Source organism: Rhinolophus sinicus, chromosome 6, assembly GCF_057876585.1.
Source record: "Rhinolophus sinicus isolate RSI-liver-muscle chromosome 6, RSI-T2T, whole genome shotgun sequence".
NCBI lineage: Eukaryota > Metazoa > Chordata > Mammalia > Chiroptera > Rhinolophidae > Rhinolophus > Rhinolophus sinicus.
The window spans coordinates 50,697,959-50,716,288 of record NC_142506.1 but is presented as its reverse complement, the minus strand read 5'-3'; the positions used below and the strand labels follow the sequence as shown (position 1 = coordinate 50,716,288).

The window sequence follows — 18,330 nt, the reverse complement described above, 5'->3', positions numbered from 1 at the left end:
CCGTCCGTTTACTTTCAGTCTGTGTGTATCTTTCAATCTGAAGCAAGTCCTTTGTAAGCAGCATATGTAAGGGTCTTGTTTTCTTATCCATTCAGCCACTCTGTCTTTTGAATGGTGCATTTAATTCATTTACATTGAAAGTAATTGTTGATAGATATGTAGTTACTGGCATTTTATTATTCATGTTTTTTCTTCTTCTTTTTAAAGAAGTCCCTCTAACAGTCCTTGTAATACTGGTTTGGTGTTGATGAACTTCTTTAATTTTTTCTTGACTGGGAAGCTCTTTATCTGTCCTTGATTCTAAATGATGGCTTTGCTAGGTAGAGTAATCTTGGTTGTAGGTTGTTGCTTTTCATCACTTTGAATATTTTGTGCCAGTCCCTTCTGGCCTGCAATGTTTCTGTCGAGAAATCAGCTGACAATCTTATGCAAGCTCCCTTTTAGCTAACTGACTGCTTTTCTCTTGCTGCTTTTAAGCTTCTCTCTTTGTCTTTAAACTTTGGCATTTTAATTATGATGTGTCTCGGTGTGGGGTCTTGGGTTCATCTTCTTCTGGAGTTTCTACAGTTCCTGAGCTTGTATGTCTATTTCCTTCACCAGGTGAGGGAAGTTTTGTGTCATTATGTCTTCAAATAGTCTGTCAGTTCTCTGCTCACTGTCTTCCCCTTCTGGGACCCCAATGATACGAATGTTGTTATACTTGATGCTTTCCCAGAGGTCTCTTAAACTGTCCTCGTTTGTTTTGGATTCCTTTTTTTTTCTTGCTGTTCTGATTGTACCTGAACTTTTAAATTACTGATTTGATCCTCTTCTTCATCTAATATACTGTTGATTCTCACTAACATATTCTTTATTTTAGTGACTGTATTCTTCATTTCTGACTGGTGCTTTTCTATGTTTTCTATCTTTGTTTTTATTTTTAAATCTCTTTGTTGAAGTTCTTATTGAGTTCATCTACTCTACCCCTGAGTTCATTGAGCATCCTTATAACCAGTGTTTTGAACTCTGTCTGGTTGATTTTTGTCTCCATTTTGTTTACTTCTTTTCCTGAAGCTTTGTTCTGTCCTTTCATTTGGGAAATGCTTCTTTGTCTCCCCAATTTGACTGTCTTCCTGTGTTTATTTCTATGTATTATATGGAGCTTCAATGTTTCCCAGTCTTAATAGCATGATCTTATGCAATAAGTGTCCTGTGGGACCCAGTGGCGCAGTCTCCCTGGTCATCTGAGTTGGGTGCTTCAGGAGTGTCCCTTGTATGTGTTGTGTGTGCCCTCCTATTGTGTGCCCTCCAGCCTTGGCTGCTGTTTGCAAATAAAATGGAAGGATTGACTCTCGGGCTGATTGGTTTTGAGGACTGACCATGACTACAGTGGAGGAGCTATTGTGCAGGGACTGACCTTACAGAACAAGATTCACTTTAGCAGGGCTCTGGTGCCTGTCCAGTCTATCCTTTGGTTGTGTCACCCACAGAGGCAGCTGGGTGGTGCTTAGTCCAAAGCTGGCCACTGGGCAGGCTGGCGCTGGTGCTTCCTGGGAGGGGCCCCACTGCAGGCCAAGTTTAGCCACAGCCTGTGCCCTGCCCTGGGCCACCTGGCATGAGCCACATAGCAATCCACAGATGTCAGCCACCCATGCTGGGCTAGGAGGTTCCTAGGAGAGGCCAAGCTAAAACTTGAGGCTGGCTGCCTCAAATGCTGGGCCTGGGGCTGCTCAACAAGAGACGTGGTGCCCGCTGAGACCAGATGCCTCTTGTTTGGGTTTTGTGAACCTTTGAGAGATTTTAGAATGGTCCTCAGCATGAGCCAAGACAGGCCATTTGTTTGGAAAAGCTACTGGAAGCAGCTTGGGTGGGCCTGCAGTGGATAGGTAACATTCTTTCAGTATCACCGGGAAAAGCACACGTATTAGCCAGGTTGATGGAGACTCAGATATGGCAGCCGCCTGCATCTATAGACTGGGAGGGCTCAACAAAGAAACAATGGATTCTGCCAGCACTTCTGTCTGGGAGGAAGCTGCCCCTCCAGTACTTGCCTTGAAGCCAGACAATTCAGATCCTCTCATATATCCCTTGCACCTGTTAAGCAGCTTCTCTAGCACTAGAGCTCAGGGCGAGTGAGTCCATCAGTGAGTGACTCTGTATGCAGGCCCTTTAAGAAGAGCGCCTGGGACTATAGCTGCTGTCCTTCTCACTCATCCACAATCTCTGGGTTTTCACAGCCAGAAGTTGTGGGGACTTGTCTTCCTGGCACTGGAATCCCTGGCTGGAGACCCTGGTTTGGGGCTGGGGCCCAGTGCTCCTGAGAGGGGACCTCTGCAGCCAAGATATCCCTCCCAATTTTTAACCACCACATGCAGGTGTGGGACCAGCCTGTTCCATGTCTTCACCCCTAGCAGTCTCGATGTGGCTTCTTCTGTGTATCTGTAGTTGTAGGGCTTCTGTTCAGATAGACTTCATGTGATTCTCAATGATGGTTGTTCTGTAGTTTAGTTGTAATTTTGTTGTGGCCCTAAGAGGAGGCAAGCACAGCATGTACCTAATCCACCATCTTGACTGGAAAACTCATCTGATGTCTTATTTAAAAACGTTTATTTTTTTCTCCTTATTTTTGAAGGAAGCTAAAATTGTGACAATTATTAAATAAAAATAAAGAAATGGTTCCCAAGTTTCTAAGCATGCTTAATTATTTATAGCACCATAAATACCACTATGTAACAGTAATAACATTACTAATTATTTATTTTTGTCTAAAAAAGATAAATAAAGAAAATTACAACTTCAACTTGGGAAAAACAGTGACAAAGACCAATATGCCTTGATTTGTAATGCTATATTTTTATTTTTATGCCTCACTGTTAATAAGTTGGCAAGAAATTATTGGTTTTGTTTTTTCCTTTCAGCGGTTTACCTCTGCAAGAGAACAATGCAGAACAAGGCCAGGCTGGAGCTAGCAGACTATGAAGCTGTAAGTATTAGGACTTTCTGGTGAACAAAGTCTTAAGATGAACAGGAATAAGGCCCATGGTCATTTCTGGGTGCTCTGTTAACTTTCTATATTCGTGAGTTTAAGGATCAGATTTCCAAGGGATCAGGTAGCATAATGATGTAGTAAATCTCTGACAGAATTGTACACTTGAAACCTATGTAACTTTACTAACTATTGTCACCCCAATAAACTTTAATTAAAAAAAAATCTCTGCTTGCTTGCTTTCATCATTCTCATTGAGGATGGTGAAATTCTAAATATACAAACTCAGAGTAGAAGGGCAAAGCATATCTTATTTGCAAAAATTAACTTAAGTGTAAACACTTTAGATATATACTTACATATAGTGGAGATATACAAACTGAGAGAATTAAAGAACACTTATACTGGCAAAATTTGGCAAAGGTTCCAGGTTGGTCACCGTCAGCAGATAAAATTAATCTGATGTAATTTGTTCAGATAATTGCTGTGTTGTGATTTGCTGAATTTGAAACCCTGTCTACAAAAGGGTTCACATTATTGTCAAGAATTGGATAAACTGATTGAATCAGAGTAGAAACATGTTACTTTCGTCTTCCTCAGGGAAGTGGGCACAGGAAAATCCAATGGATTATTCTTGAGCACTTTTTTTAATAAAACGTAATTTTAGTATTTTGGACTTTTAGTTGTGTGCCCTACAGTTACTTATTCATAAAAATTACCATTTGTAATAGAATTCTCTGTTTTCTCTATGTCTATTAATATGAAGATTGTCTGCATCCGTGAACATGACTTATCACTGAGAACCAGAGTATACTTCCTACTTTGGAAATTCTGTATTTGTTTTCTTGATAAAAACATATGGTAGATAAACTAGAAGGGAGTAGTGAGGATGAACACAAGAATGTCTTCACCTATGGTTGATTTTTCAGGAGAGCCTGGCCAGACTGCAGAGAGCATTTGCCCGAAAGTGGGAGTTCATTTTTATGCAAGCAGAAGCACAAGCAAAGTGAGTCCTTGTGAGTCTTTTGGAAGATCTGTTCAAGTTTTGGCCTTGTTTTCACAGAGGCACTACAATTAACACTACTTATTATTCTTCGTTACAATGTGACAGAGTGGACAAGAAGAGAGACAAGATTGAAAGGAAGATCCTTGATAGCCAAGAGAGGGCTTTCTGGGACGTGCACCGACCTGTGGTAAGCAAACGTGCCAACGTGGTCTCGAATTCATAATCTCAGCTTTGGAAAGTGAGGGATGCCCTGAGGAAGTAAGAGGAGAATGTGGTAACCCCATCATTTTCCCCAAAACCCTGGGTAATTATTTAAGAAAAGATTGCCACTTTTGTGTAAGACGATCAGAATTCAGTACTGTAATATTTAATTCATAAAACCATGACTTCACTTGCTTACTCACTCTCAGCATTTGAGATACTTGATACTTTTATACACTTGAAAGAAGACCGGGATAAAGAAGTTTTGCATGGCTTACTATGTACATTTTTCTGTATTTATAATAAAAGTATCAGTCAAAATGTTCCTCCCCTAATTTTTCTTTTTAAAAATCTATTAACAACCTGCTTTGGATGTCAACTTTCATAGATAAGCATTTTAGATTTACAAACAGACTCAGTCAGTTTGTACATTTAATGATGTAACTGGTCATTGGCTCGACATGCAATAACATAACTTAGCTGGTTTTCATACACAACGGTGTTCGACCATGTGTCTTAGTGTAGCAAATAATGAATGACCTTGAGTAATACCAGAAAACTTTGTGTGAGGAATTAAACAATGAGCGTGCATAAGAAAGCATGTCTAATGTCCTATGTTTCTTTCTATTTTGACACTGTGTCTTCATCTTCTATATATTTCTTTACACAGTCAAGGCATTAGAGAATAATATTTACATAGGTATTATAGGAATAAATAACAGTTACACAGCATCAGACAAATCAAGATTGAGGAGAATACCTTAAAATTGTTCTCTCCACTACCTTCAGGTTCTGAGACCAAAATACATCTGTCTTTCAAAAGTTTGTTTTCATATATACGTATTTCAGTTTCAGATAGCAATGTAATTGTTTGATTCTTTTATTGAGTTTTTCCCTCTTTTGAATTTGTAAAAGATTAGAATTGAGATTTAACTGGCTTTCCTACTCAAAATTCAGCTTCAGTTTTATTGCAAACGGTGAAAAGGGATTATGTAAGTATTGCAAGGATATGAAGTAGGATTTTTGCTTGTTTGTTTGTTTAAAGCAATCTCTAGAAATTGGTCAATATACTGTCTCCATGTTTATCCGCTTTTTGCCCCTGCATCTCTGGCGGCCCATCTCCAGCCTCCTGGTTTGATGGCCTGCATTCTCCTGGCAACCTAAGCAAACTCACTTCATGCCAGCTCCCCTGCGCTGCCCACATCCATTCCATTGCACACACCCATGCTCTCAGAGCGTGTACAGTAAGTCCTCATTTAACGTCATTGATAGGTTCTGTGACTTTAAGCAAGTCAATGTATGACAAAGCCAATTTTACCCTAGTCGAATTGGTAGAAACAAGCATTGGGTTCCTAGGGCACCTCCTCAATGTCATCATGAAATGGTGTTGAACAAACAATGTTATTGAAGCATCTCCTGTAAGATTGCTCCCACCTCAGGACACTCCCCTGCTCTATTGCCTAAGAATTTCTCAGCCAGTGTCTTGCTCTCCATGTGCCCTGCTAGGGAAGGATCTGTTCACAGTTGTGTTTGCTCTGACCACTGAGAGTCAGGCTCTCATCCTCCGTGCCTCCTCACAGCAAGGAGTACACACGAGTGCTCTCCCAGGGGATCCCTGCTGCATCCCTCGCTAGGCCTCTGACCAGAAAGGCATCCCACCTGGAGGCAGAAACCACCCTGAAGCCATTGGCTGCATCTCCCTGATTCAACTGTAGATACTTAAGAATGAAATGGGCGTGTTTATGCCATACTTGGTCATCGCTTCTTCTCTAAAGGCAAAAAATAACAGAGCTTCACGTTTTCTGTGTGTCTCTGAGGATGGCACTCACCTACCCTCATCCAACACTACCTTTAACTAATTTTGTTCTTACATTACAACTTTGTGTCCCATTGGCCTTTTAAAAAAAAAAGTTAACCATTTTGTAGTGACCCCAAGTGCATGTGATGTGCTGATACTTGTCTACAGGTCACATCAGCCATCCAGGCGCTGCCTTGTGTCTTGTTTTTAGGGTTCTGGACCCTTAGTGAGGGTTAATTTACAAAGATGATGCAGGCAGGAACGTTAGCAGAAATTCACTCCTAAATTAGCTGTTATTGGCTGTTTCCTCAGCAAATTTCATAAGCTATCTCTCTCTTCATTGGCTATAATATTAACTAAGCAATGACAAGAAGAGCTTTCTGCAATAAATACTCCTCAAAAAAAAAAAAGTGGTAGCAAGAGAAACAATATGTGATAATTTCTGAAGATGGTTACACTTCTGTGCTTATCCCTAGAAATTAATTCTGCAGCTATTGTCACGAACCCTAAGTCCATATATTTAGAGCTGAAATCTTGTATCTCATAGTTGAAGTTTTACAGCTATTCCTATAGCTGACTTTCTGCCGGTTCTGACTGTGGCAGAACCTTGTGTAGTCATCTTGTAAAATTTAAATGTCTTCCAAACAGGATCAGTGAAACCAAATTTTGCATACTGGCACCAAATGTTTTCACCTGAGCAACCTAAAATCCTAGAATACCTATGTGTAGGAAAATACCAGACAAGCTCTCTGAGAGATTTAATCCAGGATTTGTGGGGCCTACCATTGCACATCACACCTCAGTATATGGGAGACTGTCCAGTGTGTCCTTTTCCATTTATAATCATGTTGGCCAATGACCCAGCAGCCAAAGGGAATGAATGGAGAGACCTGTGGCAGAGTGGGAAGTACAGGAACCTTGGAGTCAGGTAGACACGAGTCCATCATTTACTGTGTTTCTCCGAAAATAAGACCGGGTCTTACATTAAGTTTGCTCCATTAAGGTTTATTTTCAGGGGATGTCTTATTTTTTCATGTACAAAATCTGCATTTATTCAATTACCGTCATGACATCTTCTTCTGGAACATCGTCATAATGTACTAAATGTGTCCATCTGGCTGAGATCTTACCTGGGGCTTATTTTCAGGGTAGGTCATATTTTCAAGGAAACATGGTATTAGGCCCATCTTGGAAAATTATTTACCTTTTCTGAGACTTGGAAGCCTCATTATAAGGTGGAAATACACCTACCTTGCAATGTCGATGTGAATATTAAATGAGGTCATATTAAAGATAGCTGGCATATCATTGGACCTGTGGAAGACAATAAATATTCAAATTCCTTTGTGAGGAGATGCAGAGAGGAACATGAAAAAGGATAGCACAAGCAGAACTGAGCAGCAGTCTGTCATGCGAACACAATACCTCTACATCGTCATTTTCACCAATGTCCACCCATCTAACAGAATACGATCAAGGGGAATCAGACCTTCCCTTTAGTTCCTAGGTCCCAACCAAAATCCTTTCTGAGACCACTCCCCTAGCAGTCTCCTTCCCCTTCACCCTCATCATTCCCTTTGCATATACAATACATGACGTGGGCTGACCTTGACATCACGCTGAGGTTCTCATGATGGTGTTGACTGCGTCTCACCTTCTACTATGGACACGTTTTCCTCACCCCTGGTCCACATGGTGGTTGCTGCTCATTGACAGCAGTTATGGATGTTGAGGCAGCTAATCTCTGGGCTCTCTCTCTTAGTATCTATCACTTGTTTTTGAACTCTTTGTTTCCCTTACACTTCCATGTTTATTCCGGCCTTTCTTCAGTCTCCTAGATTTAGTCAATACAAGAATTACAACAACGTGGGCTTCCTTCATGTTTATTGTCCAGTGTACCTGGAATGAGTCTGATTTTGTTAACTTTCCTTTTCAAGGGATTATTTCCTACCCATTTGTGGAACTTCTTGAACTGTATGGGGTGTAGCCTTTGTCCCCCAAATTTTAATTTAAGTGTGTCAGTACTGTAGCCATCTGCCACTGCAACAACTAATCACTATTTCTATCAAAAGCCATATCTAACCTCATGAAACAGAGCAAACCTCAGCATGTCACCCTACCTACAATATGTATCATCACGTAATAATGCCATTAAATCTGTATCCGTATGTGCCAGGCACTCTACTAAGTCAGAGCATAAAAAGCCTATTAAAACACAGTCCTTGATTTCTAAAACTTACGTCCAGTAAAAGCATTTTATGAACATCATCACTAACCCAGATAAGTATGACTGCACCACCTGTTTTCTGGGGCAAAATACAAATGCTCACGGTATGAGGTCTGACAATTAAGTTCTCAAACTTGTTGCAATGATGTTGCTAACCTTTTTTTGATATCAGAGGGATTATTCATTATGAATTTGTACCAACTGGACAAACAGTTAACCAAGTTTACTATTTGGAAGTGCTGAAAAGGCTGCATGAAAAAGTTAGATGAAAACAACCTGAACTTTTCGCCAACAACTCATGGCTCTTGCAGCACGACAATGCACCAGCTCACACGGCACTGTCTGTGAGGGAGTTTTTAGCCAGGAAACAAATAACTGAATTGGAACACCCTCCCTCTCAGCTGATCTGGCCCCCAATGACTTCTTTCTTTACCCAAAGATAAAAGAAATATTGAAAGGAAGACATTGTGATGACATTCAGGATATCAAGGTAATATGATGGACAACTCTGATGGCTATTCCAGAAAGAGTTCCAGAATTGCTTTGAAGGGTGGACTAGGTGCTGGTGTTGGTGCATAGCTTCCCAAGGGGAGTTCTTTGAAGGTGATCATAATGATATTCAGCAATGAGGTATGCAGTGCTTTTCTAGGATGAGTTCGCAAGCTTAATTGTCAGACCTTCATATTGACATAACTTGCCCATCAACACACAGCCAGCAGTGGCAGAGCCAGGCCTGGAACCAATGTATATCCTACCGTATAGTCTAATTCACTAAGGAAGGGGGGTGGGGGGTAGTGTGGCTCCAGTCAAATAAAATAGCCACAGCAAAAATAAAATCCTAACTATATGCATCCATCTGCAAAAAGAAGGGGTAAATAGACAGCAATATTCCACATGTGATATAGCTATGTTTCTAGTGTTGTATTATAGATACATTTTACTTGTGTATTTTACTCATGGATTTGAATATGTTTCTTTAATTTCTTTTGCTGTTTTCAAAAACCCAGAGTTCAGGGCATTTTTCAGATATTGTAGGCCGTGCATCCCTGATCTAGGGGAACCCAACTACCACATGCAGAACACCCCAGTCAGGGATGGTACACAATATGCACAATAAAGGTCAAATTCCAACAGTGTTGCCCTAATAAATACTATCTCTTATACTCGGATAGAATAATCTTGTGCCACTTATGTGCTTTTTACTTAAGAAGCATCTAAAAGTTTTATAAAGAAATAAATATATATCTAATTTACATAAATTATTAGTACATGAAAGAAATCAGAAAAAGCACCATTATTTTTATTTTGGTTTTGAAAAAAACTAATTATAAAAATAAGAACTAACCCACTAAAAGTTTTAAACTCTAGAAATTGATATTCCCCTTAACATTAAAAGTTCTTTATTTGTTAAGGGGAATATCTATCTATCTATATATCTATATATCTATATATATATCTATCTCTCTCTCTCTCTCTCTCTCTATATATATATATATATAGATAGATAGATAGATAGATATCTATCTATCTATCTATCTATCTATCTATCTATCTATCTATATATATATTTTTTGCCAAACCCAGAAAACGGAGTTATCCTAACAGTACTATTTGTTGAATATTTATTTAATTTTATTTTTTTCTTGTACACTCCTACTATTAAACCTTTCCAAAAAAAAAAAGAAAAGAGAACAGTTAATCCTTATAAAGCTTTTATTAACTTAAGTAAAAGTATGTTACATTTTGTTTGGTTTGCTTTGATTTGATCCGGTTTGATTCTGTCATTTATTTAATCAAAAATAGGTTAAAACTAGCCAGAAATGTAGCGGGGGAAAGGAAATTTCAAAAAGCAACTGAGAATCTTTATACTTTAAAAGATTTTAATATAAAATATTACATGATGTGAATTTATGCTTAGAGCTGTAGAAAAATATGTAATATGATTTTTACTTTTTAAAAACCACGAGCTCACTTAAAGCAGTATAATCGTTCTATTGCACATACTACCTTTATGAAGTAAATTGAGCTTCTCTAAGCATGTTCATGTTTACTCCAGAAAAAAAGGGGTGTGTAGGGGGGGCAGGCGAGTCATAATTTTGAGGCTCTCAGTTGTCAAGGACTTCAGGTAGAATTGCCAAAAACTACTCGAGAAAATAATGGGAGCAATACACTAAATTGTAGTAAATGTCAATAATAATTTGGGGTTGGGTTGATTTGTGTATTTAATGTTTCAGTATTTTTATGAAGCCTCTTCCAAGGCTAATGCATTAATTGGCCTTGTATTAATATAAAACTAACTTATATTAATAGAGTTTTACTAGTTAAGTTGAAGTAAAATTTTTGCTATCACAGTGCTAAAGGGAGTCAAATTTGGAGTTTTGTGCCCAGTTCTAAAAACTATATTTTTTAAATGTGACTGAACCTTAGTTATGAGTCAAACAGTGAAGGGACAAAGTCACAAACAAAAATGACAACAAAAATTTGTGAAATTATTAAAGAGATTAGTGATGCTGAAGATGAGAGGTCCCATGAAAAGGTATCTTCATATTTTGAGATGTTATTAGGTAAAGTTGGAATGAGACTCATTCTTATGAGAGCTGACAATTAAGTTCGCGAACTCATCCTAGAAAAAGTGCTACACACCTCATTGCTGAATATCACTATGGTCACCTTCGAACTACTCCCCTTGGGAAGCTATGCACTGATGCCAGCACCTAGTCCACCCCTCAAAGCAATTTTGCAACTCTTTCTGGAGTGGCCATCAGAGCTGTTGTAATATTACCCTTGATGTCCTGAATGTCATTTCAATATTTCCTTGCTCTTCGGGTAAAGAAAGAAGTCATTGGGGGCCAGATCAGGTGAGTAGGAAGGGTGTTCCAATATAGTTATTTATTTCCTGGCTAAAAACTCCCTCACAGACAGTACTGTGTGAGCTGGTACATTGTTGTGATTCAAGCCATGAATTGTTGGCGAAAAGTTCAGGTCATTTTCATCTAACTTTTTCACACAGCCTTTTCAGCACTTCCAAATAATAAACCAGGTTAACTGTTTGTCCAGTTGGTACAAATTCATAATGAATAATTCCTCTGATATCAGAAAAAGTTAGCAACATCGTTGCAATAAGTTCACGAATTTGTCTCACCTCGTATCCAAAAGATAAGATATTATATAACCATTCAAAATGAGTGTTTCAAAGAACTTTAAAGATATGGAGAAAAACTATGCTGAAATATGAAATGAAATTCTCTGCATATAAAGTTACATGTACAATGATACCAATTTTGTTTAAAAAATGTGGGGACTGTAGTCAATAATATTGTGATAACTTTGCACGGTGACAGGTGGTTATTAAACTTAGTGTGAGGATCCCATCCTAAGGTCTATAAATGTCAACTCACTATACATATACCTGAAACTAATACAATATTGTATGCCAACCGTACTTTAGTAAAGAATAAGAAATATAGATACCTAGAGAAACAATTAGGAGAGGATATGCCAAATGTTGATTATAATTATTCTGGGATATTTGCTACCATAGATAATTTTAATTTTCTACAACGAGTTTGCATGACACCTATACTCTGAAAAAGTATACACTATAAAATATTCTTAGAATTATTAGACTGACCCATAACATCCGGGCCAAGGGAAGTCAGGTTTCTGCCATGCTTTGAAATAGTGAGAACACAACCTGGAGTATGTATGGTATCTCACCTGTGGCACTGCATTCAGGGGCTATTAAAATGCTACCATCTTTTCAGCAGAATGAGCAGAATAATGTGTGTGGCGTGGAGAGAGGTGGTCAAATGTATGCGATTAAGTGAGAGGATCTGAGAAATTAAGCTCAGGACAGAGAAGCCAGATGCTACTACTTACCTGTTTTACATATATAAGCGGCTGTCATTAGAAGGAGGAGAAATAGCCCACTTTGCTCTGGATAAAACAAAGTAGATTTTTTTTTTTTTTGAATGAAGAATGTTTTCATCCTTTTACTTGTCCAGTGGATGGCATCACAGAACAGGGGGAGCTTTGTTTTCTGAACAGTCCAGGGTTGTGTCATAAGGGTCACCTCTCCTGGGTCATTGCTTGGACCTCCCTCCACACCTAAGATTCAGTGAGTGCTTCTCATCAGATGGTACAATCGGAGAGTATTGATTAGAGGACTTCAGACTGAAATCTGAGAGCGTAATATTCCAACCGACTTAGTGAAAAGAAAGGGTACATAATTCTTTTGTATCAATTCAAATTTTAAGCTTAGTATGTTACAGATTATATATGATAGTAAACTCACTACAAATAAGGGAACAAGAGAGGAAAAGGAGCTTGAGGTTTAAATTCTTGTTCCTTGGTTGTCCATTTTTCCCATGACCAATGTCTATTATTTGCATGTGAAAATAATATCTGCATCTCTTTTAGCCAATGATGTGGTATTTAGTAAGACTAGGGTGAGATTTTCACACATGTGAAAGCAATCACGTAAATTGTCTCTACCCAATTCGGCCTCATGGACAGAGATATGACGTTTCTCTGAAGTAACTCCAGAAAGCTTAGATACATTCCCACAGAGAACATGACTGGATTTTTAATATGTTCCATAATGAGCATGGATTTTCATATATTTTCCATTTCTAAAATAGCATGCTTTGAAATTTTATGTACATCGAGTGACTGCTCCCTTTCTTTTTAGTTCAAAAATGGAATCAATTTTTTGCGAGTAATACTCTGTTTTTCCAGCTGTTGTTATTGTGAACAGTGGTGTTAAGTTGTTAAATATTTCCATTATTGGCTTCATTAATTCAAATATTGGTAATGTTGACAGTTTTTTGTGTTAATCTAGACCAATAAGTTGAATCTTACATTTGAGAGAGTGCTTTCATCATAAAAAGAATACCATTTTTGCTATAATTATTTTATGTTATCGAGGTAAGTAACATCCAGACCTGCAGAGAATTTTTATAAGAGGTTATTTGAACCAAACTGATAACACATGCGGGGGAGCAAGATCTCAAATGCTCCAGAAAATACATTTTGCAGCTTCCTGTTATTCATTTGAAATTAAGGAGGGAAGGTAAGAAGAGGACATGGAGGTGGGGAAAAGCAGGGAGGGGATTGGATTACAGGACAGTTAACGAGATTATGTGCTGTTTTGAGGGTGGTTATAGCTTATTTCAAAGGTGTGTTAACCTAGATGCACAGATACAAAGGACAGGGCTTGCTTAAGGCAAAGATTGACCTTTTTCTAAAGAAGTTATAGTCCTGGATGGTGTGGGGGAGATTAGAGTGGGGTGACTATCCACCATTTAGGATTAGGATTCCACCCTGCCCAGTTAGGAATTTATGATCAGATCACTCTGATCATAAATCATAAAAGGAGTTACTTTCCATAGAACCCCTTTTTCATCCACAATATTGATAACATGTTTAATTATCTTGAGAAAAAAAATTCCTCCAAATATTTCTATATTCCACCACAGTAATTTCTGCTAAGACTATTCTTTAATTGTAACTAGGATACATTCTCCAAGGTAAATAATATTTTCTTCAGGAGAAAATATATTTAGTATTTTTCCCCCCAAGAAAACCAGGTCTAGAGACCTCTTAAAACATGCAAGTCATTATATTATCTTATTTATTCATATGATGTCCTACATTTTATCTCATTTTAAAATACTTAAAAATGTGCTAGGAAAGATTTACCTGATTGTGTGGTTATTACCCTCAGCAACCTTCCTTAATGCTTCCTATTTTGCCACCCTGACAAGGGTAATTATAGACTTGCAGTCCTGGTGACCTAAAACTGGTCTTTTCCTTCATCAAGTCTCAAGTTTCTGAAAAGTGTCACTTAAAGCGACGAAACCCTTCAGGGATCCCTGAGGCTGAATGGTTGTTTCCATGCCTTAGACATGGGAAAAGTGTGTTTATATTGATGATTTCCTTTGTGTCCTGGGTAGTTCTGTAGTTTCTTTCGAGGGAGGAGAATGAGATCCTGCATCCTTGGATGCTGCAGCTCCTTCCTCACAGAGCAGAGGCAGCACTGGGAGAACCTCTACCTTCCACCTCTGAAGGAAGATGGGCAGTAGATAGTTACAGCATCCAGAGAGCATTCCCAGTCTTCTTACAAACATGGGCAGTATTGTTCTCTTCTCCTCTTTACAGATAAGGAATCTCAGGCACAGGACATTTAACTTGCTCGTGGGAAATACCCAGGGAAAAATGAGTAACCTCCCGAGGGAGCTCGAAATTCAGGATTAAATACCATCTTACTAGGGAAGGGAGAGAAGGATGCAGGCCTCTTGAGGGAAAGTAAATGATTTTTATGAAAGAGGCATGGGCTTTTAGAAGAATAGATGAGAGATATAATTGTTTGTGACAAAGTTTGTTTAGGTGTGGTGACTTCTGGTCTCCTCTCTGTGATAAGAGTTTGTCTTCAACTAACTATGGTGCCAGGTGGCTCCTAGACTAATGGGAGGGAATTGATGACAAGTTTCTTTTGGAAGCCCTGTCTTTAGGTGGCTAAGAGGAGTCTAGAGAAAGCTGTCAAGTGCTTACAGCTCAAAATAATCAACAAGGAAAAGCAACGTGATTTGGAGTGGCATGTTCTACTGCCCTTCACTCTGTTGGGTTGGCATTAATTTTAGCCCAATTTCACAGATAAGGCAACTGAAGTTCATTTTGGTCTGTTTTCCTCACATTTAGGAGGTGCCAGGAATGAACCCGGGTCTTCTTAATTGCACCACAGTGCTCTCTCCTGCAACTCAGCTGCCACTCAAAGCCAGGCCCTGAGGTTAACATGACAGTTCATGAAGGAAAGCAATTAGGGTGAGAGAGTTAGGACTTATAATAAACCAAGAAAGAGGAAAAACATTATTTGTTCAATGAAATAAATTTAAAGGCACAGTAGAGTAAGTCTTTTTAAGACATATGCCCATCTAGAAATCTCACACTAGATAATTACACTGGAAAACTTCAGGGCAAAGGAAAAAAGAGAGAATAAGGAGTATCATTGTTGGATAGTAGAGAGTCCCAGCAGAGGGAGGAAATGGACAATGAGATAACACAGATAAAATGGGACAAAAGCATCATCCACGTTGAAGATCTCACCTGTACCAAGAAGTTTTGATTTTAGTGTATTTTAATGTCTGTCAAGACTAGTGCCTCCAACCCCCACTCCACTTCTTACTTGTTGCTCTTGGTTTTATATTTTTCCTAGTTATTTTAGCATATGACCTTTGTAACCAATTGTTTAGCTTCAGAAACAAACAAACAAACAAAAAAACACCTTTCGGCATTTAAATTGAATTTGTTAAATTTATATAAAATGTGAAAGAACTAACTTCTATATGAAGTTGTGTCATCCTATCCATTGGTTCATATCTACTTTTGTGTCTTTCAGGAGCTCCTTAAATTTTCTTCATGCAGCTTTTACACATTTCTTGTTAGGTTTCTTTCTTCTTTCAGGGGAGCACAGATTCAGGAAGAAACGCAAGTAATGTCCTGATTACAGGATGAAAGCAAAGGGGTTTTATGAGAAAAGGAAGGGATAATTACATAAATAGAAGAAAAGGAATTTTTATTGGTGCTAACAGGCTGAGTTACTCTTTAGCTATGATGGCTGATGATTGATTCTGCCTTCTGAAAGCATCCATAATCATCAGTCCTTGTGGTCAGAATGTCTGATTTTTCTGTTAGCTTTACAAACAGTTGATTGGAAGACAATCTTGGTTTGGCCCCGTCCAAAGGTTGCTTTGTCTATTTCAAACATTCCTAGGTTCAAAGAGCAAGAAGTGCAGCAGTTTGTCTGGAATGGCTGCTGTGTCTCCATTTTAAAATGGCTCCACTTATACCAACTTTTTACACTTTGATCTTTAGCTTAATAGAACATTGCTGCGTTCTCATGTCTGCTTCTCTTATGAATCCATTTCTACATCACATGTGTAATTTCTGGGAAACTATTGTTTACCCTTGAGCAAATGACAAAAAGACAAATAATGTCACAGCATTTTTATCAAAATAATTTGATCTTGTAGAACACTGGAAATAGAACTACTGGTATAGTGTTGATTTTTGTTTTGTTTTCTTAAGTAGACATGGTTGATGAATTTTTTCTAAAGCTCTTTACATTTTTTTCTCCTTACATCTATTAATAATATATGAGTTCTATTAATGGATGTCCTAATGTTGAATGACCCTTGAAAACTCAGAATAAACCCAACTTGTTCATGAGGTTTTATTTTATTAATGTGATATTGGATTTTGTTTTTATTTATTTATTTATTTGTTTAGGATTTTGACATCGACATTCAAAAGAGGGACTGGCTAGGCTAGTATTAGACTTCCTTTGTATGTCTGTAACAAAATCTTTACTGTAAAGAATGGCACTGGTATTAATGTGGGCATACTTGTCCACTATTTAGAAAAGCCTCATGCAGAATTCCATTGTTTCTCTGATGTAGAGCCCTATAATAAGAAAGGGGTAGGGTAAAGCAACATTTTTACCATGAGCTCAATGTCCATTCCATAAAGCTCGACAGAGAAAAACATCATGCTTTCATTTCTATTCCCATTCCTCTCACCATGCATAAGCTCTACACCCTCTGGCTTCTCTCCATTTATATTTTCTCTGTCTCAACTGCTGAGGGCTTGAAGGGAAACTAGCACAGCCACACAATTTGATACAGTGCATCAAGAAAGCAACTTTAGCTAAAAAGACTTGAGTCAAATACAGTCATACCCCTGATTTGCAGTTTCACTTTCTGCAGTTTCAGTTACTCACAGTCAACCACAGTCTAAAAATATTAAATAGAAAATTCCAGAAATAAACAATTCATAAGTTTTAAATTGTGTGTCGTTCCAAGTAGCATGATGAAATCTTGTGCTGTCTCCCTCCATCCTGACCAGGGCATGAATCAGCCTTTTGTTCAGCGTTCCCACCTCACTTCATTTAATCATGTAGGCATTGCATCATCTCACATCATCACAAGAAAAAGAGAGAGTAGAGAATACTAAAACATTCTGAGAGAGAGCGCCCACATTTATATAATTACAGAATATAATTATAATTGTTCTATTTTATTAACAGTTACTGTTGTTAATCTGTTACTGTCCCTAATTAATACAGTAAACTTTAACCTAGGTAAAAACATAACAGGAAAAAACATAGTATATATAGGGCTCAGTTCTATCGGGGTTTCAGGCATCCACTGTGGTTCTGGAATGTATCCCGCATAGATGGGGAACAACTATGTCATCTGAATGCCTAGGTGTGTGATTTTACTAAATGTCTTCAAGTTTCAGGGCCCTCGCTTATTAAATGTGGGTGATAATACCTACGCCATAGGTCCATTGAGAATACATTGAGATAATATATGTAAATTGCTTATAGGTACCTGACACATAGTGATTGTTCAGTAATTGGTAATTAAAGTTACTTTAGCAATCATGCTTTCAAAAGGAGACAAGAATGTAAGGAGCAAGGGAAGGGAGTGCAGAAAAGTTGGCAGATAGCTTTGACTAGGTATTATCAGGGAATACTTTGGGAATCAGAAACTCTGGACTTGAGGTTTGAAACTTAAGTGTAGTAACAAATTACCCCCAAATTTAGCAGCATAAAGTAACAAACATTTATTATTCTTGCATAGATTCTGGGGGTCAGGAATCCGGGAGGTGCTTCCCTGGCGTAGGGTCTCTCGTGAGGTAGCAGTCAAGCTACTGGCCTGGGCTGTTGTTGTCTGAAGGGGCTGGAGAATCTGCTTCCCTCACATGGTGGTTGGGAGGAGGTTTCCATTCCTGACCACACAGACCTCTACATAAGGACACTCAAGGCATCACTTCCCCCATGACACCCCAAGATAAAAAGAGCCCCGAGTCAGAAATTGTAGTCCTTCATAGCCTAGCCTCAGAACTCGCATACTATCACTTCTCCTTAGTCTATTGTTCACACAGACCAACTCTGGCACAGTGTGGGGACTCTACAGGGTGTGAATACTCAGAGGAGAAGATCGTTAGAGACCATATTGGTGTATGACTACGACAGTAGAATTTGGGTAATGGAGGGAATTTGGAAATTGGGTTGAAAAGAGGAAACTAGACCATGAATAAACCCTGGCATGAGTAAAATCTCTGTTGTGTGG

The 18,330-nt window shown here is 38.5% G+C and overlaps 1 protein-coding gene across 11 annotated transcripts in view; it reads left to right on the top strand.

The window, feature by feature from the left end:
• Positions 1 to 18,330, top strand: part of RGS7 (regulator of G protein signaling 7) — a 440,443-nt gene that overhangs the window by 371,877 nt on the left and 50,236 nt on the right. For all 11 annotated transcript variants that reach the window (XM_088799096.1, XM_088799097.1, XM_088799099.1 and 8 more), the window contains 3 exons: positions 2,898 to 2,962; positions 3,895 to 3,971; positions 4,077 to 4,158. In XM_088799096.1, coding sequence (XP_088655222.1) covers positions 2,898 to 2,962; positions 3,895 to 3,971; positions 4,077 to 4,158 — 224 coding nt within the window. The remainder of the gene's footprint in view (positions 1 to 2,897; positions 2,963 to 3,894; positions 3,972 to 4,076; positions 4,159 to 18,330) is intronic.